We start from the raw sequence: 18,635 nt of genomic DNA, 5'->3' as shown, positions 1-18,635 counted from the left end.
TCTTTGTAGAGTAATGCACATGGCTGTACATCGCCCCCGCGAATCTACTCGCTTCATCCGTGCCCGCCCTTTTCTCCTCTTCACTGGCTATCCGTGCCCTCCATATTGCGCCCTTTGCCTCGTGCAGACGGCTTTCCATCTCCAATACCATTTTTTCTGCTTCTAGTATTACCCGCGTCGAGCCATCATTCTTCAGGTCGCTAACATCGCCGGTGCTGGAGTACGGTTTGTTGACCAGACTGCTTGCTGAGGCAATTCCGTCAGAGAGATGGACCGGTTCTTGTGTGGTCGAAGCGTAGAGAATATCGATGACATGAGTGGCCGGATGAACGGAGCGGGATGTGTAACAAGCATCCGGGTCTGAAGTGTGATGGTGATACCGTGCGCAAAACTCTTCTCGCGTCGCAACTGCGTCGAGGTACTTTTTCTCTGTGTGGAGGAAGATCTGTTGCACTTCTTCTAACATCGTGGTAAGCTATCCGGCATCTTCCACCTTGTCTCCTAATGCAAATGTCATATCCGCCACAAACCTCCACACATGCGAACCTACGGACAGCTTCGCTAAATGCGACATGAAGTCGTTATCAAAATCCTCTGCTGCAATACCAACCAACTGATTGTCCACGGGCGGTAGTCGACTCCCAACAAAAACCTGTCGACCACCAACGTTAACGGATCCTTTGGTAGTAGTACCCATGACCGCAAAGATTTCCTTATACCTAGTTTGCTCAGTAAACAAGTAGTGTAGTCGATCAACCACCATATCAACGATCCAATACACTTCCATCCACTGAGCGAAAAGCAAAAGGTCAAGGAGTGTATCTACACTCCAAACAATCTTCTCCGCATTTATCGCGCCATATCGATCATACACTCCCGGAACCTGCTTATTTGCTTTGCGCAGATAGTGCGTGGGTAGTTCGTTTGCACGTTCAGGCGACACGAGCTGGATGAAGCTGTCTACCGTTTGTCTACCGATGTGGTCTGGTACGTTGATGACACTGTCTTCGCGATCTTCTACTACTTTTCGGACGTAGAATGGCGAGATGGACTTTAGATTGTCTGCGTCGACGTACTGCGAATCTTCCTTTGCGACGCTTTCTTCGTGTGGATCGGCGAAGCTGAATGTGACTGTTTTGGCGGTACGGTGCCGTAGATGGAACTTCGCGCGAGTAACAGGGGGTATATAGTTGTCATGGATATGGCGGGGGTTAAATGAGCCTGGAATGAGAGTAGAGATGCTGGATTGAGAAGCTTGCTCGCGAAGAGTTGGTGGACTGGAGTGCAGGGGCGTAGGAAGGGTATCGGCCGGCTTTGTAATGGTCTGGGCTTGGGGAAGATAAGTGGGATTTCCATCTCCCACGTTAGGAGTCCCAAAGTTTGGCTGATATTGGGAATCTTGCTCTTTCATATCGACCTCATCGACATTTTCTGCTGACTCAGTCAATTCCGTATCTTCAGATTCCTCTCCTGTCTCAGCTTCGGCTTTGGGAACAGGGTACACGCATACCCCAGCATACTCCGGATTGTTCTTCAGAAATGTCTTCCTCACGGTTCCACATCGCTTACTCAATGTATTATAGGCTAATGGCTTCTTTAGCTCGTCCTCAAACCGCTTGTTGAACTCTCCCGCTAGCACATGCCAATCTTTCGGCCCAATCGCTCCTGGAACCAGATTGCCGCGGCTGTGCAGGATCCAAAGGTCTTGTTCGGAGATTTGTTGAGGACGTGTCAGTCAGGGGCGTGTTCTCAGAGGAGAAGCACTAGTAGTTCTCGCAGTATTTGCATTGCTGGTGGTGCTTGAAGGTAGTTCTCGTAGTTTTCGTGGCTCCTTGGTAGCTATTACTCGCACAGTTCTAGGACGCTTTGGTGCTGATGGGGCGGCGTTGGCCACAAAATCTGTGTCACTCTTCATGTGCGTAGCATTGCGCTTTGGTACCATGTCCACCCTAAAGTCTTAGTTGTTTGTCTTTGGAGCTGAGTTTGGTGACGGATGTGGTTTGAGGCTAATCTGAGTAGGTTGTGAGTGTCAAAAGAGTCCTTTGCCTTTGAGGAAGTGTACGCGTTATAATTCTCGGGCAGGGAGAGTGAAGCTGTGCCAGTCAGAAGTGTAGAGAAGTTGGGTGAATCTACCAGGCAGCAATCGCGATACTAGGTCTGTGCAATTGACTTTGACTAGAGCGAGTGAAAGACCTTGCCTGGGGATTAACGACGAAAGTGCATAGTAACCCAGGTTGTATCGAAGCGAGACAAGCAGACACAACATTTAGTCACGTTTCCCGGACACAAGCCATCACGGGAGGGTTACAAGAAGATACCGAAAGTCATCTCTCACCTTCAGCGTACAATACTATACTTTCGACGGCATCTCATCCTCTTGACCTTCAGCTTCGAGATGTCTCACAACAACTTTCTCGTTGACATGGCTTTCCTGCGCATGCTGTCCTGGTACCACTGTCCTTCCGCCTTTGCTTGTAAGCACACCGCCAGTGATGCCACCTTTCGCGAAAAGTAGGGGAAGATCTTCCAACTGTATATGAGAATTAGTAACGGCGCGTCTCCTAAGCCGGTTCAAGTGCGACTCACCATGACACCCTTGGTCTCTGGATAGAAGCAGTATACCATTGGGATGAATGCGGCATTCAGCACAGCGAAAATGATGAACGTCCTCCACCCAATGTTATTGAAGCTGATCGGCGTGATCTTCACAACCACGAAGACAAACATCCAATTCCAGCCCGATGCGATAGCCTGCATCGAGGTTCTTGTACGTGTAGTACTAATCTCAGAGGGGTAGAACCATGGGACGGGTAGCCAACCAACGCCATAGACGAGTTGGAAGATGAAAATGAAGGCTGTGGCACCGTATCCACCAGAGGTGGTACCCAGAGAGAGGAGGATAGAGACCATGACGAAGCAGATGCAGAGACCTGCTGTACAAGCAAGAAGGAGTGTACGCCGACCAAAACGGTCCATGAGCAGTACAGGAATAGCCGAGCCAACCAAGTATGTACTGCAATCTGTTAGGGTTTGCTATAGCCATGAAAGAGGTATGATACACACCATTGAGCAGCGCCACCTAGGATGAGAGAAAGGTTGCGATTCAATCCCATACTGTCCTGGAGAATTGTCGGCAAATAGTAATTAATCATGTTCGAACCAGTAAACTGTTGTCCAAGCTGAATGGAGATGATGATGATCAATCTACGCAGGTTCTGTACCTCACCCCATTGAAACAGCTCCCTGAACCTAAAGGGTCCGTCTTTCTGCTCTTCCTCAAGCCCAAATCTGATGTCCAGGATACTCGAATTGACAAGAGCATCATTTAGTGGTCTATCCTCAATTGCGGCAGTGACAGCACGGGCTTCTTCGTAGCGGTCATGAGCGACTAACCAGCGAGGTGTCTCTGGCAGCCCTATGATTTGCAGGACGAGGAAGATGGCGAAAACAGCTTGAAATGCGAGTGGGAATCTCCATTGGAAATCACTGTTCGAGTACGATGTGCCATAGTCCATCCTAGGGACTGGTCAGTATTGTCGTTTCTTTCGCATGACGGGAGGCTTACCAGTACGCGATGACCACCCCTAAAATTGTAACTGTACCCTGGAGCGTTAGCAACGCCCCACGGTAGCTGGCTGGTGCACATTCTGTCAAGTAGACTGGTGCAGTCGAACTGTTCATTCCGTTCCCGATTCCGGTGATGATACGTCCAGCAATGAGTTGCGCAATGTTATAAGAGCTTCCCAAGATCACAGCTCCGATGACCATAATGCTTCCGCCAGCCATCAACATTGTGCGGCGGCCGAAACGTTCACCGACAAAGTAGCAGATGATGGAACCGACAACACACCCAATGTCGTAGAGAGCTGTGATATTGCCTTGCATATCGGGGTCAGGATCGTTGAAGAATCGTCCGAAGGGGTTGTCCGAAACACCTATGATGCCTGACATTACGCCTGCGTGTTGTTAATGTTGTAGGGGTGGTTTGACATGGAGTTGAAGAAATATTTTGCCGTCACCAACCTTGATCAAACCCCAATAGTAAGAAAGCCTGGCATGCCGCCGCCGTGACGGCGAAGACTAGCTTCTTGCTACGAAAGCCATGTTTCCAAAGAGCCATTGTCAATCAGACTGGTTTAATCTGTTCTCTTGCGTTTTCTCGTCAACAAAGATAACAGAACTTCGAAAGCTAGATAGCTTTTGGGCGCGTCGTAGCCATATATGCGATCGGCACCCCATATACAGTTCACATGGGCTGATTGGGCTCGGTGCAAGATTGAGACGACGTTTTCATTCATTGCAATGCCCGTGCAAAACGTACTTGAGTATCATACTAAAGATCTGGGGCCCTAGCAAGTGGCATCGGTTGAATGAACCCCGAATTTGCGGAGATGGTCACTCTTGTGTGTGGGGAAAGATGGCGAAGATGACGACGAAAGCCTGTCGGGTCAAAAATGGGTACGTGCGACAAGTCTGGCGATCGGGAAACCTTGCAGTATAGTGTGCCGGGGGGGGCCACACAGGATGAATACCCAATATCAGAATGAAAACTGGAAGTACTATCGATCGATAAAATCTCAACGGGATAGTGACGCTGTCCAAGTTAGGGGTGTGGTTTCGATGGGGAAACTCCGGGAGTTACCCGGGTGTTCCGAACGGCCACTTCGGCATCCACAACTTCTACGTATTCAGCATAAAGTTATAAAAACTAGGTCTGCTTCACATTCGGGGCGTAAGTATTAAGAAGTGTGAGTAACAAAGTGTACAGTCATCAACGACGCGACCTGCGAACTTAGGTAGAGAGTAGTTTGCGAACTTGAGAACAAACCGTAGAAACGATATTGTCACGAGGATAGATGATTGTATGATTCTTTGTGTTGATTGATATTGGATACAAAAGCCAGTATAGTCCGTACGATACAAGCAACGAGCGGAAAACGTTCCAGTCACTGCAAATCACTTCCCTAGATGACAATTTCAACCAATCAAGTCTACAACGAAAGCATCTACGACTCCCAGAAGTCACCAGACAACCACCTGTTAAGCATCTCTAGCGAAGCCTCAGGCTGGTCGTAGGGGACCATGTGGCCACCAGCATGGAGCTTCAGGAAGGTGAAGTTACCGCTGGACTTGACCTGGCCAACGGTCTTGCCGTCACCGTCGATCTTGAAGTCCTCCATCTGAGCCTTCTTGAAGCCCTTGGCACCAGGCCACTCAAGCGCCTCAGTCCAGGCCTTGTTGCCGAGCCAGTTGCAGATGTAGTCGGCATCACCAGCGTAGACGAGGACAGGGATCTTCTCAAGGATACCAGGAACGACACGGTGGAAGGGCTTCATCCAGTCACCCTGGAGAAGGAAGTTGCGGTTGATGTCGAAGTTGCAAGACTCGTAGTTGGAGACCTCAGCGCCGACGGCCTTCATGACCTCCTTCTTGTTAAGGTAGCCCTGTATCCAGTCAAGCTCATCGTAGCAGAGAGAGTTGCTACCGCAAGGCTTGCGGATATCATAGACGTTCTGGCCAGTGCGCTGGTAAGGACCGATCATGGCGTTGTTGCAGTAGATTGATGCAGGCACGCAAGACCAGACGGACTCGGAGTTGTAGCAGTTCTCAATAAGGCTAGCACAGCGGGGGTAGGCGTTGTCCATGGACTGGCACTGAGACTCGTCAAGGACAGCAGGCCAGCCACCCTCACCGCAGGCCATGGGACGGTAGTACTCGTACTGAGTAAGACCATCGGTCAGACCGTTACCGATGAGGACGGACTGGAGGTTGATGTTGCGGTTCTTGTGGGACAAGATCTCGGAGGCGAAGACAGGGATGTAGTGACCGGCGTATGACTCTCCGGAGATGTGGAAGCTCTGGTGCGAGTACTCGGGGAATTGCTTGAAGAAGAGGGTGAGCAGGGCGTAGATGTCCTTGCCGGCAGCGACAGTGTTGCTGACTGAGCCGCTCGAGTATGAGTATCCGACGTTGACGGGCTGGTCGAGGAAGATGACGGAGGCGTTGGCGTTCCACGAGTAGGGGTTGTGCTTGACCTTCTGGTCCTTGGTGATGGAAGCAGGGCCAAGCTCCATGAACAGACCTGTCAGCGAAGAGCAGCCAGGTCCGCCATTGAGCCAGAGCACTACGGGGTCGTTCTTGGGGTCGTTTCGCGACTCAAAGAACCCTGGGATGTATTAGATACAGAGGCGTGTATGATGGCCATGCGGGTACTCACAGTAGAAGAGGTGCTTGTCCTCCTCGTCGTCGTCAAGGTATCCAGAGTACTGCTTGACCTTGTCGACGCCGAGAACGCTGGGGTCGACCTTCTTGGCCCTCAAGCTGTACTGCTCGAGCTTGCCGTCGATCTCGCGCTCCTTCTCGCCGTTCTCGTTCTCGACCCAGACGCTCTGGATGTCGGCGCCCTTGATGATGTGGTCCCACTCGCTGTCCTGCTTGCGCGTGTGCGGCTTGGGCTGAGAGAAGAAAGCGGCCTTCTCAAAGCTCTCGGGGAACATCATGGCGACTTCGTCCCAGACGGCACGAGCCTCACCGGTGAGCGACTTGAGGCTCTCCTCAAGGTTTTGGAGCGGCTTGCTCCATGAAGACTCCTTGAGCTCGCTGAACGAGTCGGGGAACTTCAGGATCTGCTGCTGCTGGGGTGCAACGGCAGCCGAAGCTGCTCCAACGAGGAGCGCCGATGCGGCTACCTTCATGATGATGGTGGTGCTAAGCTTCCGGAGCTGTAGCGGAAGATGAGTAGATGAAGAAGAGTACTCCTACAACTGAATGAAGAAGCACACGATGATGGATGGGGAAGAGGAGAGATGGATGGAGCAAGAGGGATGGGATGGGTGGAGTTAAGTCAAGGTATGGGTAGCTCTTGCGGAGAAGGCGCGGCTTGTCCAGGCAACGGAGCATGACGCATCCCAACAGCTTATCAGAGTGGCTGGACAGTCCGAGCTCCAGCATCACATGGGCTTAGCGTTTCACGATAGCGTTGATCGGCGCGTCTGGCAGGACACCAGACAGCCATGGACAAGTGTCATAGACATCATTACGCTTGCAGCCTCATCTTATGCCGACCGTCTTGGAAGCCGTGGCGAGGTCCTGCTTCCGAGCTGTCTGGGGACGTCGGGAAGCTAGAGCTGGACCTGCATGATCCGGTTTGGGCCTAGCGCACTTTTAGAATCATAGTGCCCGGGTGAACCTGCGCATGTCATCGCGCAGACCCCACCAAAATGTCATGCAACTTTTACAACTTGCGCCTAACATATACACTCCAACCACATCTATATTCACAGTACCCCCCATAATCAGCCACAATGCCTGTCGGAATCAACCAGCCGTCTAATCAAATCAAGCTCACCAATGTGTCGCTCGTGCGCATGAAGAAGGGTGCGCAAACCCCACCAGCACCCATATCTTCCACAAACTAACCACCTGCAGGCAAGAAGCGCTTCGAAATCGCATGCTACAAGAACAAAGTCCTCGAGTGGCGCAACAAGATCGAAAAGGATCTATCCAACGTTCTGCAAATCGAAAACGTCTTTCTCAACGTATCAAAGGGCCAAGTCGCACCCAAAGCCGATCTTGAGAAGGCCTTCCCCAAGAAGTCGCTCGAAGACATCATCACCGACATATTAGACCACGGAGAACTACAAGTAGGCGAGAAGGAGCGTAATGCCGAGTTGGAGAGAACCAAGAATGAGGTCATCGATATCGTGGCGGGGAAACTTGTGGATCCAAAGACAAAGCGCGTCTACACCACGGGCATGATCGAGAAGGCGCTGGATCAGTTAAGCTCGGCAGCGGCGACGCAACAAGGAGATAAGAGTGAGAACAAGGAGGATGGCGAGGACAAAGGCAAGGCCAAGGAAATGCCCAAGTGGTCGGGCATCGTTACGAACAAGTCGGCCAAGTCTCAGGCACTGTTCGCTATGAAGGCGCTTATTGCCCACCAGCCGATACCTGTCGCCCGTATGCAGATGAAGCTGCGCGTTACCTGCCCGACATCTGTCCTCAAGCAAGCCATAAAGACCGCACCCAAGGCGCAAGCAGGCACGGAAGAGAAGGGAACTACCGGCACTGTCAAGGATGCGATACTGGGCTTCATGGAGAACATTGAGAGTCAAGACACCATAGGCGCCGAGTGGGAGGCAGTCGGTCTCGTCGAGCCTGGAGCCTTCAAGGGCTTGAACGAGCTCATCGAGGGCCAGACAAAAGGAAGGGGCAATGTCGAGGTTCTCGAGATGGCTGTTGGTGCCGACGACTGAGTGGTGACACGTCTTGTCAGCGCGCATCGTGCAGGATGCTCGCCCTCACATGCAGCGTCGTTAGAACAGAGATCACCGTCCACAAGGCGAATCCCTGTGCCTTTTGAGGATGAAGCAGTTGCTTTTATGGACGGCAAGGAAAAAAGACAAGCATGATCTTCACGCACGTCTCCTCAATCCCACCGCTTCTGGACCAGTTCCACCAGGCTCGCCCTGAAGCACTGCATGCTGCCATGAGCTAGGGTGTTGGCGCCTTGGAGAAATGCAGATATATAACTACACATTGCTCTAGGAACAAATTGCGCTAGACACGCATGGTAGAGTGAGCGTATAATCAGCTGCCTATAGTTTCAAAGTACAGCAATCCAATCCTGTCCACAACCCTATGCATATCATCAGCCTCACATGACACACCACGACTTCTCTCTTTATTCATTCTGGCGTATTTGCTACTCCAAATCCTCCACCAATGCAGTGCTACCCGCAACGGTTCCGATGCATTACCACAGAGCCACTCGTTGCGGGACAGCTGTTCCCGACCTGCATGACCTTGCATCTTCCCGCATGTGAGTAGCGTGGGGCAGTCAAGCTTGGGGTTTGAGTGACTTGAGTATCGAGCTGGGGTTCTGTGGAATTCCTGTGTGACAGCGGGGAGTGATACTAGTTACGGATTGGTTATTCGCAATAATCAGATAGGATAGCCTTTGTGAATGTGCAAAAGAGTCTTCATTTGATGGCAGTAGTTTACATTTCATGTATGCTGAGCGTAAATTGTGAGATGAGGTCGTTAAGTCGTGCTTTTTCGTTATCGTCTGCGTCCGTTGTCGTTGTGCGTTTCGTGTGCAAGAGTCGTAAGTCGTAATCGTTACCATGCGGATGCCGTACCTGGATCATGCAATGAAACAAGAGAAGAAGAAAAAAACACCCCGCCAGAAAAGAACGTTTGACGGAACAACAACCACAAAGACAGTAATCAAAAGGAAAAAGTATGCAGCGCTGCCTTATCGCTGGAGCCATCTCGTCTTATCCCAGTCATACATTCAGCTCGCTGAACGCGTCCTCTATAGCAACGCCTTGACTAACTCACCGGCTCAATCCCACCATCGCCGATTAGGCACACGCCCGTTGTCACTCAAGATCCCAAGGACATCAGCACTACTTGTCTGTACGCCCCAAACCCGCTCAATGGGATCCGCAATCGCCATCCAGTCCAGACCCCTCACGTCGTACATATCCAGTACTACGCGAACCAGCCACGGTGAGTACATTGGGAAGCTGGTGTCTTGGTAAAGAAATGGGGAAGTTGGTTCTATAACAGCATCGTTGTCATGACTGGTCTGTTGCGCGAATGTTAAGGGGTGAGGACGTGGACGACGACGTCGCGATGAATGCGACGATGGTGGTGGGTTTGTGAAGAACTCTGTCTCGCTTCCAGCCGAACTTGGAGAGCCTGTCGCGGAGGAAGCGGCACTGGATGTGTCGGAGAGGATAGAATCATCGCTCATCTTAGTATTTAGGGGGAGTAGCATTCGGACGGAGCGCATTGCTCCCTGTGCCGCAGCTTTGATGGCATCATAGCTTGAAAGTGTGATGAGCGAGCCAGTCGACTTTGACAGTGGTGATTCTTCAATAGGAGTAATGCTGATACGCGATGATGGTGAGTCGAACGACAGTGATCGTATGCGCACCTTTGGCGAAGGAGTACGTGGTGGTGCTATGAGTGTGGCCATGATGGGGCGCTGACTGCGGCCAGATGGAAAAAAAATCCAGACGAAAGGAGAAAACGCAGAGAAGAGGCCTCGCGCCGGCCTAACGAGTGTCCACACTATCAATAAGGGTTATATCCACAATAGTCACCTCGGACATGCGGCCGTTTCGCTAGCCTTGCATATCGAATATGCAATCATGCCACGACTTCGGCGCCATACGAGGAAGTCACATGTCTTTCGAGTCCTATCCTCTGGAAGAGGCGTCGTAGACTGCGGGGAACATGGGAGTACCGACGAACAGGAGACAATGATACTGCAGATGCCGATGATCGGGAGAGGTCGATATGTTGCAGGATGCGTGGGACAACGCACTCCACACTTGGCGCTTGATCTATCAACCAGATAGGCCACAAAGGACCGACACAGTTAGTTAGGAACGGTTGGAACTCAGGAGGACGTTTTTGCGCGCGACATCCGCCACCGGTCGCAGCTGTGATTAGGATGGTGGTCCATGGCTGTTGGCGTATACGCTCGCGGGATCAAACACAACCAACTTAGACGCCGTTAGCGGACCGTGCCGATGTCTCTACTCACTAAAATCAAGAACCAGTAGTCGGGAAATCATAGTGTGCCGCAAGGTCATGACAAGCGTGGTTGTTGTGTGACATGGTGAGCGAAGTATGGCCGCATACGCGACGTTAGTCCTTCATCACCAATTACTAGGCTTATCTAGGCACGACACAGCTTTGTCCCCGAGATGGCCAATACGGCCCGTTAGGCTGTCGAAAGCGAACACACGTCATATTGGAACAAGTCGAAATTTGAATGTGTGATTTTGGTACAGGCTGTATTCGGCCAACCCTAACCGTGCCGCATCACCTCACCCCATATCGTGCATTGCCGCATGAAGTGTAAGCGTGAAAGCCAATGAAAGCCGTTTGATAAACACCGTAAGTGCACCACCCATTTCGTAAAGGCATGTTCCAGCCCCAGCTGCCCAGCGCAAGCGAAAACCTTTAACCCTTCTTCTTGGAGACACCGACGGTTCGGCCGCGGCGACCGGTGGTCTTTGAGTGCTGACCGCGGACACGGAGGCCCCAGTAGTGACGGAGACCACGGTGAGCGCGGATCTTCTTCAAGCGCTCGAGATCGTCACGGAGCTTGGAGGCGACACCGTTGGCGAGGACCTGGCTGTTCTTGCCATCGACGATATCGCGCTGCCTGTTGAGGAACCAGGAAGGAATCTTGTCTGTGGAATGTCAGTGTTCGATCCCTGCTATAGAAACGGCCGTTGCATACACTGGAGAGGGTTCTGGATGATGGTAACGATACGCTCAAGCTCTTCGGAGGTGAGGTCACCGGCGCGCTTGTCGAGATCGACATCGGCCTTCTTGCAGACCAAGTTGGAGTAGCGGCGACCGACACCAGTGATCTTGGTCAAGGCGTACATGACCTTCTGCTTTCCATCGACGTTTGTGTTCAACAAACGGATGATGTATTGGAAGCTGGTAAAGTCAGCACTGCTTTCATCACACGAGTGTGCCTCCAGTCCTTCATCGCCTCGGTGCGTAGGCCTCCGCAATCGAAAGCCATCGACTACCACAATTGGCCACTCCAGTCCGTACAGCATGCCGGAATCCTCTCCTTGCAGATAGTTCCCCATCATCTTTCTCACAATGCTTGTTGTGTATATTCATCTATCCTCTCCCTCTCGCTGCTCTCGGAATGCTGCTAGACTGGAATGGCGGATCGCGATATTGTGACTTGGATTGGACCAGGCGTATCGAGGCGAAGGAGGTAGCGAACTGAACAGAAATTCGCAGGCTATTGTCTGTACGTACTTAGACTTCTCTCCGGAGACGAGCGCTGTAAGATTGTCAGCATGTCTCTACTTCGAGTGTCTCGACATCGATTGTTGCGACCCCACTTCACGCGCTGGGTGAGGCACACTCGGCGCAAATGATACCGGGGTTGCAACAAGCGATATACATGGACGGTATATGGGTATACTCACACATGATGGCGGCTTGTCGTACGTCGTCGATGTGGTGTTGTCGATGCTCTGGCGGAAATCAAAACGTTCGAAATTCGACCGTAAGCGAGTGCTGGCCAAGACAAGCGGCACGTGCCACAACACTAACCACTTCCGTCATCCCCACCAAACTCCTGCGCTCTGGATGCTCATCGATAGCTCCTGTTCTTTGCATTCATCCATTGTTGCTACTCTGCGCAACCGTTTTCGCAATTTGTCGGCTGCATCACTCGCGCATGACGAATTCCTTCACCGCTGTTGTCGCCGTATTTGCTCGTCCCATCTACCCTGCAAGGAGGATTTGGGGGCTGTGTGCACGAGCAGGAGACATGCTGCCTGGCAATGCAAACCTTCACTATCGACGCATTCGAACATATGACGGCACGTGAGGAAAAAGAACGTCATCGCATTGCAGTGGTAGTAAGAGTGCCATGTTACGACTGCAGTTGCTGCCTGCATTTCCAGGCTGATATGTTCAGCCACACCGTCACTATAATGCTACAGTACGTGTAACAATTTACATTTCACAGTAGACTGCTTAGCGTTGTCCTAACATCTCGTGTTTCGCGCGATGCGCATTCAAGTCGTACTTTGCTTATCCTAAAGCCTGCGTTCGATGCCGTCTTCATACGCTGGTCAGCCCAGATATCTCCTTAATGCGCTCAAACCAAAATTATTGCCTGTCATGCAACCTCTACATCTCATTTTTTTCAATTCATTCAATGCAGTCGCTATGTCACGATGTCATGATTCCAGCCACATCTCTGTCAGCCTCCACGGATCCGTGAGAGGCGAAGCTTCTCCAATATGGCTGCGCCACACTTTGACCTCAACAGTTTTCCTACGCCGTGCAACCATTTGCTAGAATTCATGATGCCTGAAAGTAGGCGTAAATTAGCAGTCGCTGTAGCTGCCTCGCATCCACATATACGCATGACTTTTAAAGGTTCCCACCACCTGTGTACAGAAAGAATATTCGATAGCCCCACCCCAACCTATTCAATACCAATCAGCCTTTATCTATACAACTCCAAGGCATACTCATCACCCTAAACGAACCCTTCTATCTACCGTCCGATTACTGTTTTCTCTGACCGGATCATCTCATGCATCAAGCGAAGCATTGTCCTGGGCAATACAGTCGCGGAACTCGGTTCATCGCTTAGCCACGGCCAAGAATCGAGAACTGCCTCTCAAAGATGGACTCTCAGGCCCCCTCCATCATCCCAGGTGGGCCTTCCAACAATGTTGGGCTTACTACGGCAACCATTCCTATGGTCGAGCTTGCCAGACATGACACCGCGTCGTCTACTGGAAGTGCAACTCGATTGTCTGAAGGCCATTGGGCACTGAACCTCAGTGGCAACTGCTCGAGCTGCCACCATCACCACAAATCTGTGCAGGTGCGTGTTCGTGTATCGGGCGACTCTACTGAGGTCGGCGACGTCCGTTGTGACAAGTGCAAAAAGTTGTGGATAGCCTTCGGAAAAGGAAATGTCAGGCGATTGTCTCTTCTTTCTACGAAAAGCATAGACCCGGAGTCACTTGAAGCTGAGACTGAGTTCCACGGCGCCCTGGTCCGTATCATTAAGGCTGCGAATTCCATCGCGACATTGTCTCCTACTCTTACGGCCATCCCAGAAGCCGCATCGGCCGGTCCATCACGAGAGACTTCTGTACGCTCGACTACTCGTAGTTACATTCGGCAGCGCTCAAGAGCCATAGGCAGCGACTCGAGGCCAGTATTTGCCGACTCCAGCAGTAAAGCTAGAGCGCCAGGTCTCAGCCGGTTGACCAGCCAGAAGCATACGAAAACTGGCCAGCTTCAGGCGTCCAAGGGTTGGCACACCTTCCTTCGTCTCAGACACAAATTTGTAGCAAAATTTCGCACGTCGCGATCCATTCCTTACGAGCCGCGGATTCAAAGCGAGGATTGTTCCGACGAAAGCCATCATAGCCAGATTCAGTTGCCTTTACCAAGAGTTGTAGCGCCTAGTATAGCACCTTTATCATCTCCAGAGGACCGCACAGAATACCGCGTTGAGATCGATGACGAGCCTAACCAGGATGCTCTCGATGTCTGTACCTCGTCAACTACCGCCGCGGGTGCGCTAGCTTCGCTTGAAGCTCTCGACGTCCAGGCCATCCAGAATTTACACCCAGACAGGCGTTTCGAATGGGGCCGCAGTCAATTGGCAGAATTTAGAGCTCGCTACGCTGGGTCTACCGTCCCGGCCGCTATCCCTGTCATGGTCAACAATGGAACTCAATCGAGCTCTTCCGAAGACTTGCTGTTACTTAACCGACCGTTTGTCAGACGCCACTCCGCCTTAGCCTACGTCGGAAACACCTTCGGCACTAGTGAGTACTGGGATGCCTTCCGGGGCAGTACTCTTAACCTTAATGGTCGCCCACTTAGCATGAGTGAAACGAACTTTTCAGACGCTGACACCGCTGTTGAACGAACGAGCATCGCCCCTATGCCACATCAATTATTCATTGAGAGCTTGCAACGCGAGCGCCGTGGATCAGGATCTTCGCGTCCTCTCTCAATGCACGGTATTGTGAACGACTGGCAGCAAGTACATCGGAACAGAGCGGAGGCTCGTCTATCGACTGACTCGGCTGCGACTGGAAATGCTGTCAGGAACATCACTACGACAAGGGGGCGTGCAAATAACCGTCTCTCCCGCAGTTCGATGAATCGAGTGCCCTCCGTTTATGGTATAGAACCACAAACTTCGCGAGTCCAACTCCGAGTGGACGAAGAAACTGAGAATCCAGAGGCACCAGCACGTGTAGGTTCATCTCCTTCATCGCCACCGATGTCTGGAACCGATATCAGTCCACAGGGTTGAACGCTCAATACAATCAAGGATCTCCTAATGCTTCTAAACAGTGTGAACTTGAAACACCTGTTTCGCGATGTCTTTCCAACTGTCAAGTTCCTTTTCGTACACCATACTATCTTGGTTCACGATGATCTCTTTGGTGGCACCATCATCACGTTGCGCGTTTCCGATCTTTCGCTCTCTACTACTACGAGTCAAATGGCCTGGGACGCACTCTTTCAACCACGATTACGGTTTACGATATGTTCATTCGCTTTAGTTTTCATAAGTACAGATAGAAACATATGGTTTAGTCTTCTCACAGCCAATAACCGTTCCTTAAAGCAGTCTCCTAATCCAGACCTTCTTTTTCGCTATAACTTCATCTATTTGTGTTCCGCATTGGCCAGGTTTGGTGAATCGGAGGAGAACTATCCCAAGACCTAGGACTGAGTGAAAAAACTATGCCAAAGATATGATCGCCTGTAGATTGCAAATCATTTAACCACCCGGCTGCATTTGTATCCGAACTTGAGTACCTCCTTCAGCTTTTCGCCCAAACAGAATCGACTAGTCTCCGCCCAACTCAACCTCAAACCAACTGACACCATGTCGCGACCAAGAGATGCCCAGACCTTCCTCTCTTCTCTCGAACCTCTCGAATGCATCATTTGTACCCTGGCATTCGACCCCAGCCATCCTCCCGTCATGCTCGAATGCCGGCACGTATTTGGCGAAAATTGCTTGAAGGAGTGGGTAGAGCGCGACAACAACTCGTGTCCTACATGCCGCAGGTCACTTTTCGGAGAAGAGGATACTGTTTCATCCACCCAAGAAGTCCAACAGTCACCAGTCGGAGCACTGACAGGGGTTATGCGCGTAATGTCGCAGAACTCCGGTTGGAGCAGACGACTCCGCGTGGCTCAGCGTATGGACTGGCTAGTTTCCAGGTCGGAACGTATTATTTCTACTTTACGGCAGCTACCCGGACAGGCGAGGGTCATATCAGATCTCCTTCGACTGAACCGTGCAGCTCAGCGCTCCCATGTTGCTCAACCTCGAAATCGTTTGCAGCGTAACCTACAACTCTACCCACAAGTTCAAGAGGACCGTAGAGTTGCTCAGGCACTTCAAGCTGTAGAAGACAGAGAAAACACGCGTCAGACCGCTCACCATACAACTAATCGCGATAACGGTACACGTCTGGCCGATAGAAAAGTTTGGAATCGGTACCATGGCCGTGTACAAGCCCAGCGAGACCACGACCGAACGGCTAATCTCAGCGGTCGACAGAATCCCACACCTTTCCGGGTACGTCACGGTCACCGAGGAAGCCAGGTGCAAACACATGTCAATCGCCCCTCAAATTATCGTTCTCCTTCACCACCAGGTATGACGTATTATGGATACGACTTCACATGGGAGACAAATGGCCTCTTTGATGTAGCGTTCGAGCCCAGTTGTGGGATACATGGTAGACATGAGGTTTACGAATCTCCATTTGATGTGTACCGTGCTGGGCGGTTTCGGAGCGCGGCGCTGTATGGCTTGTATGATGCTTATGATTTGTACTCGGATCGTTAAAGGGAGGGCAGGAGGATTGTCATAGTGCGTGATGGACTGAGTAGGAGATGATACGTTAAACCCAAGGAGGAGTCGGTAGAGTAAGGATGAAGAGGAGAATGATTTCTTCGCAACAAGTGGAATCTTACTGAAAAGTAATAGAGTTGAAGTTTTCTCCCAAGCCCATACTCTACAGCTGCAGTGACTTTGATTGCAGTAGCATATGGTACGTTTATGTGAAATATGACGCAAGGCCGTTTTTGCACGAGTATAGTAGTGTCGAGACTGTGGTCACAAACATACTGAAGTCGACGTCGCTTTCGTTGAACAAAAATATCTAACTTAATCTATGGTGTACATTGCCTCTACGCAAGCTCTCAAAGAAGCCGGTACCATCCATTAGTGCTTCTTACCAATCATCAATCATATCATTAAACTCCTCACTCTCCACATCCATGACTTTCCTCGCAGCCTCACTTCCACTAACTGGTAACATTTCCAGTCCATCTTCTTCGTCATCCTTCTTCTTGAATTCCTTCGGCACCTCTTCAGGGTCCAACAGACCGACCTGGAATAATACAGAAGCTTGGTCCCAATAGACCCTCTCAGACCACACCTTCCCCGCTCTGAACCCAACGATGCTCACCACTACTATCTCAACTTTCTGGTTCGTGGGTTCAACGCCGGGAAGGATCCACGGCATCTGGCAGGTATGCTTGAATTGGATATAGAGTTCATCTACAATCTGGTCGACGCCGATTGTGCGCGAGATAAGCCGCATGTGTAGCGACGGTGGAGAGGTTTTGAGGAAGTAGTCGCGATAGAAGCGCTTTAGGTCCGGAAGTCCGCTTCCACCGGTCATGGTTGGTGTGAAGTTGATGTAGGGTGTGGGTTTCTTGGTGTAGGTTTCTAGGAGTTTATCGAGGGATTTGCCGCGGTATTTTTCTGTTTGGTGTCAACTCTTTAATGAATAAAAGTGATGGGGTGGTTGTGCGTACGCTCTTCGTTTTCCTCCAAAACCCGCTCCAAATCCACCTCGGCGCTGAAACCCTTACGAACCGTACTCAAGCTTCTACTCCAAGCGAGTGCATCGGCGACGGCGTCGTACTGATCCAGATCATGTTCAGCGAACCCGGCATCTACGCCTTCATACGTAAAGCAAGGGTACAGGATTTTGTCTTGTAAACCCCCTGCACCAATGCCGTGTGTAACGCGCTTCTGCACCGTTTTCCGTTTGCCTTGTATACCTAGGACTTCGGGGCGACGCGTCACGCCGATGGTGGTATCGTTGTCGGATGTACCTTCAGCAAGATGTACGAGCACGCGGAAGGAGGACGTAAAGCGATGTCGCGTATCAGGAATGGAGGTTGGGTAGTAAGCGATAAGGGAGCAGAGTTTCGAGGTCGCAGTCTTGGGTTCTGAGAAAACATCTAGACATACGGCTGCAGCGTCACCGAAGGCTATATGCACATAGTCAGTACGTCTCTTGGAAAGTATTGGCGCACACGACATGCGCCGGGCTACGAAAGGGTTGTTTACCTACGATCGCGTACCGCTCGCCAATGCCCATCTTGTCGCCCAACTTGTGCAGCGTTTGCACATATTGCTTCCCGCCTTTTCCGAAGGGTATGTATTCAACAATGAAGCCCTCATCGCGCCATGCCTTCATCGTCTCCATATCGAACTCGGTATCTTCGGCGGTGATGTACAGCACAGGAGTGCTGCTCCTGAACGACAACCAGCCATTGCGGTCGGCAAGGAATTGTTGCGCCATAGTGTTGTTCAGAGTTGTAATCGCAACGGCATGCGCACTCACGCGATGGTTATGGTAGCTCCACTATTGGCAAGCGTAGCTATCCCGGTTCCGTGTTGGTTCCGACCGATGATGGATGAGATGCTATCGACGGCGTTTCGCGATGCGCAATGTCAGGGTGACCATGGATGTAGCGGCGCATTGTCGGTGTGGCCTCACAAGAATCCTGTTGGAAGCTGGTTGCATGAGGGGCTTCAGTGGAGTCGTGTCGGCGTGTCCTCCAATTCGTGTATGACGTAGGGCCTGTAAGCCTCCAAATCTCCTTCGGGTTTAGCCAGGAGAGGAAGTCTCGGCAACACCATGGTTCCTGATCTCGTTGTTCATCGTCCTAAAGTGTTAATCCTGGTTCACGCCACAGATGGCCATGGCATATCTAAATCCCATGGACATGCAGTCAACAACGAACATGCGGTATGCAATGCGCCAGAGGAT

General features: G+C 51.3%; 7 protein-coding genes across 7 annotated transcripts; 2 read left to right on the top strand and 5 right to left on the bottom strand.

Moving 5' to 3' along the window:
• Nucleotides 1–475: 475 nt before the first annotated feature.
• On the bottom strand, nt 476–3,951 carry ALTATR162_LOCUS2104 (uncharacterized protein; the record flags this gene model as incomplete). The annotated part of the gene is made up of 5 exons (XM_043309706.1): nt 476–1,685; nt 2,352–2,530; nt 2,587–3,013; nt 3,064–3,516; nt 3,566–3,951. 5 exons carry the CDS (start codon nt 3,949–3,951, stop codon nt 476–478), a joined length of 2,655 nt encoding a protein of 884 aa, XP_043165641.1.
• A 1,055-nt stretch (nt 3,952–5,006) lies between these two features.
• ALTATR162_LOCUS2103 (uncharacterized protein) lies at nt 5,007–6,695 on the bottom strand (the record flags this gene model as incomplete). The annotated part of the gene is made up of 2 exons (XM_043309705.1): nt 5,007–6,166; nt 6,218–6,695. 2 exons carry the CDS (start codon nt 6,693–6,695, stop codon nt 5,007–5,009), a joined length of 1,638 nt encoding a protein of 545 aa, XP_043165640.1.
• A 609-nt stretch (nt 6,696–7,304) lies between these two features.
• Nucleotides 7,305–8,255, top strand: ALTATR162_LOCUS2102 (uncharacterized protein; the record flags this gene model as incomplete). Its single annotated transcript, XM_043309704.1, has 2 exons — nt 7,305–7,377; nt 7,429–8,255. 2 exons carry the CDS (start codon nt 7,305–7,307, stop codon nt 8,253–8,255), a joined length of 900 nt encoding a protein of 299 aa, XP_043165639.1.
• Nucleotides 8,256–9,346: 1,091 nt separating this feature from the next.
• On the bottom strand, nt 9,347–9,985 carry ALTATR162_LOCUS2101 (uncharacterized protein; the record flags this gene model as incomplete). Its single annotated transcript, XM_043309703.1, has 1 exon — nt 9,347–9,985. One exon carries the CDS (start codon nt 9,983–9,985, stop codon nt 9,347–9,349), a length of 639 nt encoding a protein of 212 aa, XP_043165638.1.
• Nucleotides 9,986–10,980: 995 nt separating this feature from the next.
• Nucleotides 10,981–11,630, bottom strand: ALTATR162_LOCUS2100 (uncharacterized protein; the record flags this gene model as incomplete). Its single annotated transcript, XM_043309702.1, has 2 exons — nt 10,981–11,213; nt 11,264–11,630. 2 exons carry the CDS (start codon nt 11,628–11,630, stop codon nt 10,981–10,983), a joined length of 600 nt encoding a protein of 199 aa, XP_043165637.1.
• A 1,565-nt stretch (nt 11,631–13,195) lies between these two features.
• On the top strand, nt 13,196–14,854 carry ALTATR162_LOCUS2099 (uncharacterized protein; the record flags this gene model as incomplete). Its single annotated transcript, XM_043309701.1, has 1 exon — nt 13,196–14,854. One exon carries the CDS (start codon nt 13,196–13,198, stop codon nt 14,852–14,854), a length of 1,659 nt encoding a protein of 552 aa, XP_043165636.1.
• Nucleotides 14,855–16,799: 1,945 nt separating this feature from the next.
• Nucleotides 16,800–18,164, bottom strand: ALTATR162_LOCUS2098 (uncharacterized protein; the record flags this gene model as incomplete). Its single annotated transcript, XM_043309700.1, has 3 exons — nt 16,800–17,335; nt 17,389–17,850; nt 17,930–18,164. The coding sequence occupies 3 exons, from the start codon at nt 18,162–18,164 to the stop codon at nt 16,800–16,802; spliced, it is 1,233 nt and encodes a 410-aa protein (XP_043165635.1).
• Nucleotides 18,165–18,635: the final 471 nt, after the last annotated feature.

This window comes from Alternaria atra (genome assembly GCF_907166805.1).
Source record: "Alternaria atra isolate CS162 genome assembly, contig: 21, whole genome shotgun sequence".
NCBI lineage: Eukaryota > Fungi > Ascomycota > Dothideomycetes > Pleosporales > Pleosporaceae > Alternaria > Alternaria atra.
The sequence above is the reverse complement of the archived record's forward strand: the minus strand, read 5'-3'. Positions and strand labels throughout refer to the sequence as shown.